This window comes from Astatotilapia calliptera, chromosome 22, assembly GCF_900246225.1.
Source record: "Astatotilapia calliptera chromosome 22, fAstCal1.2, whole genome shotgun sequence".
Classification (NCBI taxonomy): Eukaryota; Metazoa; Chordata; class Actinopteri; order Cichliformes; family Cichlidae; genus Astatotilapia; species Astatotilapia calliptera.
Genome location: NC_039322.1, coordinates 15,435,559 through 15,449,286, shown reverse-complemented (window position 1 = coordinate 15,449,286; position 13,728 = coordinate 15,435,559). Strand labels below are relative to the sequence as shown.

General features: G+C 42.8%; 1 protein-coding gene across 2 annotated transcripts in view; it reads right to left on the bottom strand.

Moving 5' to 3' along the window:
- Positions 1 to 13,728, bottom strand: part of jarid2b (jumonji and AT-rich interaction domain containing 2b) — a 105,856-nt gene that overhangs the window by 36,453 nt on the left and 55,675 nt on the right. For both annotated transcript variants that reach the window (XM_026155637.1, XM_026155636.1), the window contains one exon: positions 12,331 to 12,457. In XM_026155637.1, coding sequence (XP_026011422.1) covers positions 12,331 to 12,457 — 127 coding nt within the window. The remainder of the gene's footprint in view (positions 1 to 12,330; positions 12,458 to 13,728) is intronic.

The following is a 13,728-nucleotide window of genomic DNA, read 5'->3' as shown; positions in this document are numbered from 1 at the left end:
CTTATACACGCATGGAGTATAAAAGTCGCAGAGTGTCAGGGGCCGTGTGAACCATCAAGTGGCCTCAATCGATTAGCGCTGAAGTGAGAGAGAGAGAGTGAGTGTGTGTGTGTGTGTGTGTGTGTGTGGCGGGGGGAAGCTATGCTGTAAGTGTTGTGGAGTAGTGATAGAAGCAATGCGATATCCTGGTATTATTTGTCAATTTGCTGCGGACCGGACTGAGGTAAGGATAGATAGGATCATGTCTGGAGAACACCCACAATGCATTTGGCGTAGCCACTGAAAGGTGCAGCGCTCCGATTACACTCCAATCAGAGAACAGAGCCGAGTCAAAACGTGTCAATTTCCTGGCCTAAGCTCAATATGTGAGAAATTGAGAGATGATTGCTCACACAAAGCCCTACATTTGGTGGCAAGGTTTGAGGAAAAATTGCAGTTTGTTTACCAACAAGCAGTGAACACTGAACTCTCATCAGTCTGGATTTTCATAAAGAAAATTTATTAACACACGAGATCCTAATTTAAACTGTAAAGTTTTAGGACTTGCAGTGCTCGAATAAATGTGGTATGAAAAGCCATTTTCATACAGGAGGTGCCAATAATACTGTTACGCAAAGACGACGACTATCAAATACGCCACTGTGCCTCCTCCTGGGCCTCCACCTTTTAGGTATAAGATATCCATTTTACCCCATCGGAAATTTATGGGAAATTTCGCATAACTAACAAGTGAATTCTGTCCCCATGTTGTCTGATCAACCCCCCCCCCCCAAAAAAAAACAAAACAAAACCAAACTGTTCAGTCCAAGTGCATGTTTCTCCTAAATTTAAAGAAATTCCCCCAAGATGTTCAGTAGAAAGGCGTGGACAGATGTACGGAGAGGTAACCCCGAAAAAGCAACGCCTAGAGCGTGGGCTGTCGCCGGCACCGAGGTGTTAAAAAGGGAACGTGACTATTCAACAAGCAGAAACCGCAAAATGAGGGCGGGTGTCAGTTCACACAAGGCTGTGATCTACTTGCAAAAGATAAAATAAATACGAAGGGGATAATAATAATAATAATAATAATAATAATAAAAAACAGACATGGAGTAAATGAAGTGCACAAAATGCAGAAAGCCAAGTTTTTCCAACCAGTCAAACAGGTTAGAATGAGTGGTAGTAGGAGGGGGACGAGGAGAAGACATGGGGCAAGAATAGCCCTGCACTCACACAGAAGCAAGATGTAGTGAATGAATGAAAGAAAAATCAACATATTATCAAGAGACTTTTAGAAGAAAAAGTAGAACTGGAAACTGATTCTTCAAAATCGTAATGCTCCAAGCTGATCAATGCCTTGGGTCATATTTTCTGGACAGTAGAAATGAGTTTGACAGTTGGGTCAAAACACATGAAAGTGAAGCTTCTGCACACCCGAGTCACTCTAGGCAGACTCTGCGGGTCTTCCAACTATTGAAAACCAGTGAAGAAACCACAGAGAAAAATGGAGAGAAAGAGCTGAGGCAAGCACAACACTTACAAATGTAATCAAAACTGGCACCGTTAACAATAAAATTAAGCTGAAGCCACATTTGTGTGAAAGCAAGAACAGGAAATGACGTGACATATAGAGGAGAGAGTGTGTGTGTATGAAAAGAGGTGAATCGATCATAGTAACATTACCCAGAAACATCAAACTTGAGCACTTCGACATATAGACGAAGAGCCTGTTTGCTGTAAACCGTTAACCCAAAGTCCAAATTTCAAACTCGCCAAAGCCAACAAACTGTTTCCATCTCTCGTTTTATATCGCAAGCAGTCCGTCTTGATGTGATTACAGCATTCGCTATAATTGATAGCGAGCCATGAACACTTTCTAAACAGTAAGCAGAGGGAAGATTGAGCTCTCCATAAAAGCCTCTTAGGTAAGCTGAACCCTGCAAAGTTTTATTGCTGCAGCCTTACATAAATAGGATCCTATTTAACAGGGGGGAGGGGGGGAGGGGAGAGAGAGAGAGAGAGAGAGACACCTGGGATTGTGACAAGCAAAAGGATACGGATGGAGACAGATGAGCTAATAAAGTGATGTGTTTACTACATCCCGTCTAGACCATCAACCACAGCCGGCCAATCCGCTGTTACCTTTAAACTGACATCAAAGACACTTCGTGCTACCACCGAAATATTAGTGGAAACATGCACAAGTAGAAGTTCACTAATTGGGCTAAATTGTGCAGTGCCAGTTCTAATTTCCTCATTTCTTCTTTTCTTTAAAAAAAAAAAAAAAAAAAAAAAAAAAAATTGGTATTCCAACAGCAGAGATATGGCTAATAAAAAAAAAAATTAAAAAAGGTAATAAAAACAGATCTGCTTTGCCGATGATGTGATAATGCAGGGTTACGAAGAGAACATAAAAGCAGATAAATTAAACCACAGCACTTATATTGCAAGGACTACATTTCAGCTAGCAGGTTATTATTTAACAAAACAAAACAAAAAAGCAGCTCTCTCCCTCGAAAACAGCCTAACAGGATTAGTGTCATCATCATTACGAAGGTGCCAGGAACTTAAGAGCATGAAAAACATTTACAGCAACGAGTTCAGCCAATTGTCCAACCAGTTTTGCCACTGGAATCATGTCTTTCTAGCAGTCATGGACGATCAAACGTGCATGAGCACAGCAGACACGGGCGAAGCAATGCATCCAAGAGACGGGAGGATGGTAACGTTTAGAAATCAGCAGAGGAGGAACAATTTGTAGTGACTTTACTGTTTTACTTCATGCCTGCTCCCACTGCACTAAGAGCCGAGTGGTAATATGAACCCCTGATTTAGCCCTCCGTCTGCCCAGTGGTGTGTGTCTGTGTGTGTGTGTGTATATGTGCAGAAATCAGGGTACATCACGTTCCCAAGCGTGTTGAGGTATAGAATACTGGCTGGTATGGTGCCATAGGAAGAGAGTGAGGCTTACGCAAGTTAAAATTAAACTGATTGCCCTGACTGACGGAGAGCGAGAGGCGAGCCGGAGAGACGCGGGTAGGGAAAAGAAAAAAGAGGAAACTGGGCTCCAATAGCGGCAGAAAAAGAAAAGAGATTACAGCAGGATGTCCTCATTCATCCCTTTCTAATCCACCTATCATCCATCCTTTCCTCCCTTCATTCCTTCCTGCTGCACCCCCCCCCACCCCCACCCTTCAAAGGGCTGCTCTAATGTCTAATATTACACAAGCCACAAGAGGCACGAGAGCATTGATTATCACTGAGAGAGGTAGAGTGAGAAAATCTGACGACCCTGTCAGCCAGAGATCCTGGCAAACGGAAGGAAAAAAGGCAGAAGAAGAAAGAATAGAATAAAGCACCATCTCACTAACATATATAATGAAGTGGGTGGGTGGGGGTGATGATGAGGGAAGAGAGAGAAAGATGAGACACAGCTAGTTCAGTGTGCTTCACTTAGAAGAATTCCACTCTGTTTAAGCAGTACAGCTGCGGACAGTTGACATAGATCATCACAAGCACATGGACCCTGTCAGTCAAACGCGGAGCAACTTCAAGCTCTCGTCTTCCGTCTCCATCTTATCAACATCCTCCCAGTGACAGCCATTTCCGTGGGAGTTTCTAAGATGGCCGGGCTTCTCTGTGTGGTCAGACTTACGAGGGTGCTGGCAAGCTTCCCCGCCTGCTGAAATGGCACAGAGAAACACGCTGTCTACAAGCTTCAGTAACTGACCCTCATCTTTGACCCGTGCCACTGGAGGAAGGCCAGCAACAACTGAGTTTCTTCTGCAGACTCGGTCAATAACTCAATAACCCGCAGCACAGCAGAGCGTTATCGCAAACACAAACCTCCGGTCTAAACTGGCTCCTTAAGTCAGCTTCAGCACATCAGCAGGGTGCAGAGTGCAGCGGGAGAGGGGAGGGGGAAAAGATGACTAAGCAAATGTGCCTGTTTGTTTTTAATGGAGCTGAAACCAGGAGAATCATTAAACCTCATATCAACCCATTTGTTGCATAAAAAGACTGAGAATGGATGCAAAAGAAAATAAGTTAAACGCTGATTAAGCAGGACTGCTACACTAGCACGTTTTAGTGACTGAATATGCTGTAGCTTTGGCATCTTTCCATATTGATGAAGCTTCATGAAAGCATTATTTAATTTTAGCATTAGAAAAATAAAAATGGCCTGTATTTGTATAGCACTTTACTAGTCCCTAAGGACTCCAAAGCGCTTTACACACCCAGTCATCCACCCATTAACACACTGGTGATGGCAAGCTACATTGTAGCCACAGCCACCCTGGGGCGCACTGACAGAGGCGAGGCTGCCGGACACTGGCGCCATCGGGCCCTCTGACCACCACCAGTAGGCAACGGGTGAAGTGTCTTGTCCAAGGACACAACGACGAGACTGTCCAAGCCGGGGCTCGAACCGGCAACCTTCCGATTACAAGGCGAAGTCCCAACTCTTGAGCCACGATCGCCCATAAATAAAAAATAGAAGTTCGAAACAATCCTGGGTGCCTTTGCAATTTTAATAGAAACCTGTGCAACTTCAATGTTTTTCATGTAAGAAGACCTTTAATGAAACTTGTGTCTGTGGACTTGAGGTCAAATGCGTGGAGTCGCCACAGTGGAGCTCTGGCTGTCTGGTTTGTTTTCAGATATTTGTTGCACCACTGCAACCAGATATTTAGATGAGGCTGGCGAGGGAAACACGAGCTAGCAGCCTGTGTGTTGATTTGCGCACGGTCTACTCTTAATACAAATAAATAAATAAAATAAAATAGACAATTACTTCTAAACTAACTTTGCATCGTAACCACCACAATCTGAGAGAAGGAGAAAATAAACTAAAACCATCTTAGACAATGAAAATCTGGGTGCTAATTTTTTATCGTCTTCGACATGAATACGAGCACATCTGGAGAGACACTTTGTCTTCAGCATCTGTGGCTGGGCTGCACTCAGACTTGGCGTTCACTCCCATGATAAAAGGTTATAGTTTGAGGAGATGAGAACTGATCCAGAGTCTGCACCTTAGGGGATGTATTAATTGGCTCCAGATGGTCCACATGGTCCTGATAAAATACCACCTCACTGCAGCTGAGTGTGAGAGTGTGCGTTTGTGTGCGCGTGTTGAGTCCGAGTGGTTTCTGTCCACTTAAAATCACTCCGTTAATGTTTATATGCAGCGATAAAGCCTTTCTATGTTTTTAATCTGCTCTTCTGCCTGATTTAGATCATCGGTGAGAGCATGTGTTGTACGGCAGTTTTAGCAGTTGTTGTACACAGAAATTATATGAAGAATTTCTTAAGCCCATAAGACTTTCACTCATGAAAATGCAACGAAAACAGTGATGACGCTGTAACTGTTAGACTGTATGTGCAAACAACAGTGTGAAAGACTGTATGACAGAAAAACCTTAAGCTACTATGTTTGATACCAAACCAGAACGTTGTATTAAACAGCACAAGATGTAGCACGCTACAAAGTTATAAATAACACGTTACTGCGATCACATTACACTTTTCAGTGATTAAGTGATGACATTACAGTACACCTCAGTTATATTCTGTTGCAGATACAGACAGGGGTGTTGGGGGTCACTGTGTCCTCCCCCAGCTGAATTTTACTGATATACTTCAACTAAAAGTTACACTAACTTATACAATTTGGTAATGAAAACGTAAACACCCATACAGGGTCCTGCAGTTTGCCTGGTTATTCAGTACACAGTAGTTTAATGCTTCTGCATGACTGAGCAGATCGTGCTCGTGCAGCTTGTTTTTTTAAGCATGACCCTACTCAAAAAATTGCAAAACAATTGGAAATCCATTAAGGATATTGATCCTCACAGACAGCCGTCCTAGCGTGTGGCGAGTTCACCGAACCACTTCTGCACCCTGGAAAAAAGGTCTCTGATGTTTGTCTCTGCGATGTAAGGTATTTTTGCACTTTTATAACTGTGGGTACATCAAACATGCCTGCGTCCGGGAGAGTAAAAACACTGCTGACGACATCGGATCTTTGCAAGGATGTGAACAGCATGCTAACACAAAGCTAGACAAGCAGCTCTGCCCAGCAGCGCTCAGTGACAAGCATTCAGGCTTGCAGCACTGTCGCCTTCATTTCTGCATGTTCATGCTTCTACAGTAAAATCGTAGTGATGAGCGCCTCGATTTCAACTTTACCTTGTGTTATCGTTCACACTTTAAAAAGTACAGTTTTGTTTTTTTTTAAAATGCAGAAATAAATTTGCCTTTAGCGATGCCGTTTTAGCCTCAAAGCGGAATAACCAAATTGTGTATAAGTGCCCAGATTCACAAACCCTAAAGTTGATGACGAGCGCTCATTATGAGCAGTTTTAAGCGAACGCTCATTTAACTTCCTGTGTTTATTGCTTTTCTGTCTCCATCCATTTAGAGGAGGGATGGCACTGCAGTGATCTGACCGGGTCAACCCTGTGACCTTTGTGTAAACAAACAGCCCACCCATAGACTCCCAATCACATATACAATGAGCATGTGCACAACAAACAAAAATAAACACAATCATTAACTGTCATGAAGACAAATATGCACACGGAAAGTCTACCTCCTATTGTCTCGCTCTTAAACAAAGAGTAGTTCACTAAAACAGGCTGTTACTAACCGCAGTAGTGATGCTTACACCAGCATACAGTTTGCAATGCTTAACCGCTCTGTGACAACATCAGGATAAATAAAGATGAGTGTTACCAAGATGTGAGTGTGTGTGACTGTGTGCGAGTTTGTCACATAAGGAGCTTCGGTGGTTTCATGCTTCAAACAGTCACAGTAAGACTGATTTTCATTTGAGATTAAATATATAGCAGAGCCTGTGTGCACATTTAAATATAACCTTGCCCCCACCCTCTTTTTTTTGGAGCGGGGGTGACGAGAGGGAAGATGGTGTGACAGGCAAATGTGAAGAGAAAGCCAAGCCATCTCTGTGAATATATAAATGCTATATTAGGTCAGATGGAAGTCACCTTTTGTCCCCTTTGTCACAAATGAATGAGTTGTGTTACACTTGGGCTAAACGCCACTGAAATAACCACGTTGACAAAACACCAGTGGGTTCAAAGGTTGTTGAGAGTGATCATATAGCAGAGAAGATTAAATAAAAATGTATTTCCCGCTTTGATTCCTTTTTTATCCTCGTGGCACTACGAGATAAACATGAAACCTCGTACTTAAATGTTACCTTTGCTGGCAGGCACAGTCCATTGGGCGCAATGATTTGGAAAGCGCCTCTAACCTCGAGTGGTTTTAGGGACAGTGCTGTATGCATCTTTGCTAGTAGTTGCTGGGTGAATTTGGTTACAACCTCCGTGACATATTGTAGGAATATATATTTCATTCTTGCAACTGGTGGTTGCAGGATGGTTGCTAACCAGTCTCTAGGCCTTTTTAACCCTTAACAAGACACACTGCTCAATTCAAACCATTTGACTTCTGACCTAGTCCACCTTAAATTTCTCATGGGAGTGGTGTGCAGGCACGGCGTTAGTCCAGTTACCCAAATTCAATATGGCATGCAATATGTAGACCTTCAGTGACCTTAAGTTACTGCCAATGATTGATAAGTAGGTAGGAACATCGATAGAGTAATAAAATAAAGACTAGGGAGATCAACCATAAAACAAACATTTGAGTGCATGCATTTTCTGCTACATGAAGAGCAGAAGTACTGTGTTCTGTCATGTAACTACCAGAACAAAAACAAATAACCTTGCAGTACACGCACACACATTGATTGCTCCTAAATGATCCATCTCCCACTTGTGTTTCCAATTTGCAGAAGATTCCCAGGTTGAGATGAAAAACCGACCCAGTCAATGGTTCACCGCTCTCTGCTGCAGATCATCTCTGTCAACACACTGAAACTTTTCCCCTCCTCGCCTTTTCATGCACACCTTTCAACTGAGCTCTGGTATTAATATTACAACAAAAGGGATGGCTTGCATACGAGGTCATGCTTTTTTCCCCCCTCCTGAAAGTGTTATCTAAATTTAGATATTCTTATCAAATCATACATTGATTTGAATATAATGACAGAAAAAAGGTACTTATGCTCACTACAACAGTCTGACACATCTCAACATTTTGGCTTACAAAAGATCAAATTAGTACTTTACGACTGCGTAACAGTAAATCCCAAGAAGCGTTTAGACTTTGTTGTATGATGCCATAAGGAGCGCCACGCAAACCAGTTTTCACATGCTCAATCTGTGCTACAATTACACTAGCATTTGACAGTGATTACGGGAGCCAGTTTGTGTACTGAGTGACATTATGCACTGTGGCGGATGGTTAATACTCCTTCACCCTGCCATTTATTTCAGTGGCAAGGAAGGCTTTCATAAAGCCGCGGCAAAGCAGCGACAACGAGAGGAGAGTTTAGAGGAGATTTTGGTGAGTCACTGACAGAAAAACCAGAAGAGATCATTTAAACTGCAACGGAACGACTGTCCAGCGTGGCCTCACGTGCTGTAACTATATCTGAATCTGCTGTATTTTTGCAAAATATAGCGTGAACATTGTTATTCATCCATTAGGCGCTGGTGGAACAGCTAGGTGCTGCGGTGCATATAGGTCGCTACACGATACCATCTAAAGCAAATTAATAAGCACATTATGGCCCTCTATTAAAACGCACTCACTGTGTGCGTGCGTATTAGTGTGCACATGTGTGCAGGCCTGTGCGCACATGCATGTAATCCCTCATAAATGGAAACGGTGATTATGCGTTACTGACAAGAGGCATTGGTTATGCTAGACAAGACAAGTGTGTGTGTGTGTCTCTCCGTGTGTACACACTTGGCATTCATTAAGTCGAAACAAAACAAGCAGCAGCAGCTGAGTGTGTGTCTTGGCTGAGACAACAGAGAGAACAGATTCAAAGAGAGCCAAAAGTGGGGTTCAGTAAAAAAGAAGGGCGAAAAAAGAAAAAGGAAGGAGGAGAAAAAAAAAAAAAAAAAAAAAGAGTGAGAGAACACTAAAATTAAGCTTAGATGTTGGTCTAACATAGATACTTCTGCCCACAAACACACAGCGCCCGAACTTTTGCCTCAAAAGTTTGCATTTGCTTTCACACACAGCTGAACTACTTGCTAAAAGTCAGATTAAACAAAGTAAACCGGCTTCAATAAATCTTGAATGATGTGATCAAATATGCTGGAAAGTTTTAAACATTTACAGCTTGCCCAAATAAAACCAGGTTAATGTTTATCAAAATTCAGCAATGGATTTCCTACCCACATGCGCCTCTGTATACAAAACCAAAAATCTTCACGTCATTTAAAAGTAAACCACACTGGAATCCGGTTTTGACTGAACCATGAGAGCGGCAGCACAAAATTCAAACAGAAGACTTGTGAATGATTTACTCATTTCACTTAGGACTGAACCAGATTCATCGGATGATGACTAACTGTGGTAATTATTTGAGGGGACGCTCCTGTAAAACAAACACACACACAATCTTAATATGAAACTACAACCTCTTTGTTATTGACAGGTAAACACACGTCAGGCCGTTTTATTAATCAACCTAAGTCAAATATGGGAGAGGAACAGAAGAGCAGGAAAACAACTAGGTCAGTAAACCGTGGCATTAAAGAGACTGCATAGGGTCGTGAATCTAAGAGAGTGTGTGCGCGCCTCGACTCAAACTTGGCAAGGGAGCCCCATTTGGAGAATATGGTCAAGCTTGTAAGACAGGGCTACAATAAGCTGGCATGTTTGACGGGATGTCCTGCCAGTCTACCCACCAATCTCAGGAGCATGGGAAGGCAAACACAGAGCTGATCTCAAAGACTTCTAAAGAGCGCCGCTTCCTGCCAAAAATTACTCGCACCTGTCCTTCTGTCTCTGCCCCTCTTCCTATCGCTCTCTCTTCGCGGCTCCACCCAGCCTCTCTTCGTCTACACTCGATCCCTTCATCCTCGATCCACAAACTTTTCCTTCACGCAGAATTGGAAGGCGCTACGCCATCGCTCCTCCCTTCTGTTTTGGCCAGTGCCAGGTGTAAAAAGCTCCTGGCATCGTCACAGTTAGGCCCGTTTAGGAACAGTGCAGGGGCGCCCACTGCCAGGGCACCGGAGTCATCCTTCAAGCATAAAGCGCACACACAAAATAAGCTTTTTAAGAGGGCATTAGGCATTGCCAAGTACTGGCTAGGCTTGTGTTTCATTAGCATCAGATAGAGAGTCTTTCTTCATTCAGCCCCACTGTGAGTATGTGTGTGTGGTGAACTAATGAAAACCACAGAGCAGGCTGGCCTCTAACTGAACTCCACTCAACACAGAGCACTAGAGGCCACCAGAGCAAGAGAAAATGAAAATGTGAGCTCATCTTTATTATAATTTACTCCTTCAGCGCTTTTCTTCCTTACAGAGATGAGCATTTATGCTTTACCATCTATTTAAGCCACATGATCCTTTGGTTATTGCCTGGTCAGGCAGCCCACACTGCAATTGTGACTGTACAAATAAACAAAGTTGCTGTGTCTGACTTTAAGATCGACTGTACAAGCAGTCAGAAACCGCAGAACTTCACCGAGGCTGAAAACTCCCTTCAGAGCCTGTGAACGTGTATGCAGTCCTTGGATCCAGAAGAATATATGGATCCACATTAGGATGATCTTTTCTTGAGGATATCAAAACAGAGTCTCAATTTTTTCATATTTCCAAAAGAAACATTTTCCCTATCTTGCAAAACCTTCCAAAAACATATACCCAATAATAGATCTGGATCGTCTCCAAACGCTACTCAGTTCCCAGCCAAGCCTCATTTCTGGTAAAATGTCCAAACAAAAAGAATCACTGAACTGATGAAGTGAGAAAGAAAAGGGGGGGAACATTCCCTTCTTTCTTTTATACTTTTATCTTGTATAAGTTGGCCCAGGGGCCACCTGCTTCAAATCAAGGTAGATGAAAGCTCGTAATAACCAAAGTGAGATTTTGAGGTTACAGTATCGAATGACAGCTAGGAGGACTTGGGCAGGTGCTTGATGCGCGGTGAATGGAGCCTGTATGGGCTGCTCATTACAGAAGGACATCTGCTGCTGTCCGGCCCCCAGACTCCGCCTCCAGCTTTACACTGACGCTTGGATGTCGTGTCAATGCGTGTGAGAGACCAGAGGCAGAACAAAACCACACACACACACATGCTTGCACAACAGGAGGAGGCATGTGCTCTTACTCACATTCACACCTGCTACCGACAGTGGCTGTCAGCTTGAGAATGAAAGTATAAATTTAAAAAAAAAAAAAAAAAAAAAAAAAAGGTTTATGGCTGCTGCTTTTGGACACAGAAATGTAAGGAGGAATGCATGATGTTATCTCTGTGTGGATGCGTTGCTGAGGTACACACATAACAGATAATGTGAAATCTGCTTAAAACTCTGTATCGTTTACTTCATTGTAATCTTTTTTCAGCTGAAGATTTCAAGCCTTTTTTTTCCTTTTCATGCTGAACACATTAAAAGCATCGCATTTAAACATCATTATATCACCCCCCCCCCCCCAACCCCCGCTCAAGAACATCTCTCTGAAAATGACTGTTGTTTCACAGACTTAATCATTTTCAATAATTCACGCATTACATAAACGCCTTCATAAAAAAATAATGCTGGATGGAAATTAACAGCTTTTTTGTGCTCAATTCCAATTTTTAACCGATTCATTCGGAAATGCATGGGAACATTGTTTCAAGTGGCTAATTATAAGTGACTGAAACTCTGTTTGCATTAGGAGATTTAAAGGGGGGGGAGGGGGCTCATTAAGAGACCTAAGCGCTATTTAAAGGCTCATACTATTGACGCAACTGTCGCAGAACTCCGAGGCAACTTGCTCCACATTTCACCACAAACATTTGGGAGAGAAGAGGGGAGAAGTCAAGTCAGAGGGGAGAAAAAAAAAAAACATGACAAAGTGTGTATGTGCAGCAAGTTCATAAATCTGATTTTTACCGGGGATGTTGTAACGGGGGTATTACGAGAGGGGGGGGGGGGGGGGGGGGGGGGGGCATGGGGAGACAGATTGAATAAATTATGGAAAGAAAGAGCAGATGAGAGAAAGGGGAAGACGAGGCATGTGTCTCAAAAACAATGAAGAGAACCCAAAAGCAGCTGGTGTCATGTGGCAACCTATGAAACCTCCGAGCTCAGAAAAGTCAGCGCAGTTCTGCTGCACTTACAATTTATACCAAGTGTGCACAGCATGCTCTCAACTTCTCACAGTATTCTTTCTGCATGCATTTAACACCCAAACATTCTGCAAACTTCTTTATAACTCAGCGACACAGAAACATCTCACACACACACACCTCTTTTTTGCAGGACTGTCCTCGCAGTACTCGCTGCTTCCTTTCAGGCCCTGACGGCGCAACGACCCGTCTTCTTTGTGGCTGCCCTTTGACCCCGAGCCGTTGAGCTGCCCATTGGCGAGGGAACCTGGAAAAAAAGGAAAATGGTTACAGCCTGGCCAGCATACGTTTCCAGCTTTCTGCCGCCATTCATACAAAACGCTTCTTTGTCAATAAAACATTAGACCAGAGAATCAATGCTGAATATCTAGATACATCTTGAGCCTCTGGGGAATAAACAAAAGTTTATATATGACAGTGTTAAAACATCCTTTTTTGATGTCATCATTAATTACGGTAGTTCTGCTTCATCTGAGAGTGTAGGGCACAGAAAAAGAAATGGCGAAAGAGTGACGAACACAAAGAGAGCACAAATTAGTTAAACATCTCAAATGCACAAGTACACCTGAGCCAGACATACCTGTATTCACCTGTAGAGGTTGTTGCAACATTTTTTTTTTTTTTTTTTGCATATACTTACATACGGGCCTTCACACCTCATAATGCCACAGCTTTTTGCAGCATCATGGGGTAGTTTTGAAGAGGATCCGAAGAAGTTAAACCCTATGACACTTGTAGTATAAAGAACAACTTTACTGCTTGCCCGACTTGTATGTTGCGTGATGGTCCTTCATCAGGGTCATCACGCAACATATTACAGACAAAGAATGTTTCACTACATATCGTACTGTGTATGACTGTGTATGACTGTGTACGTGACAAATAAAATTTGAATTTGAATTTGAATGTGTCACACATATCCACATACACATCTGCTACTGAGGCAGCAACTGGGTTGGGCTGATCATGTGGTTTGGAGTCAACCGTTGCCCCTGGCAATAGGGAGAAACCAGTGGGAAATTTGGGGTGGTACCTTATATAGCCATAAGCTGGAGAAAGTAGAACTGCGTGGTGGTGTTTGAGTTTTGCCCCAAATTCAAAAGATCTGAACTGAAAGAAAACTTTTAGATGATACAGGAAAAAGAAAAATCCTATGCGAAATATAACGTGATTAATAAAGAACAGATCATAAAACCATAAAAAGACAAAAAAAAAATAGAAATCTCTGAACTGCTATAGAGCCACCAGTATCTGCCCCCTGGCCAGCTTAGGATAGAAAGGTACTGAATCTCCTTCATACTGACATTTCCCTACGAGCAGCTGTTGTTGTCTTTGACTTACAATATGTGACGCTTGCCCTCTGACAAAGAATTTTTATGAACAACCTAAAGCCATTCGCAGAAATGGCTACTGCTGGGCTTGACGTTCTCCCTGAGCCCAATTGACAGAGCCCTAATTAAATATTTAGCAAGCAACTCGCGCAAAACAAAATAAGCCCCCCAGACAGATTCTTAAATC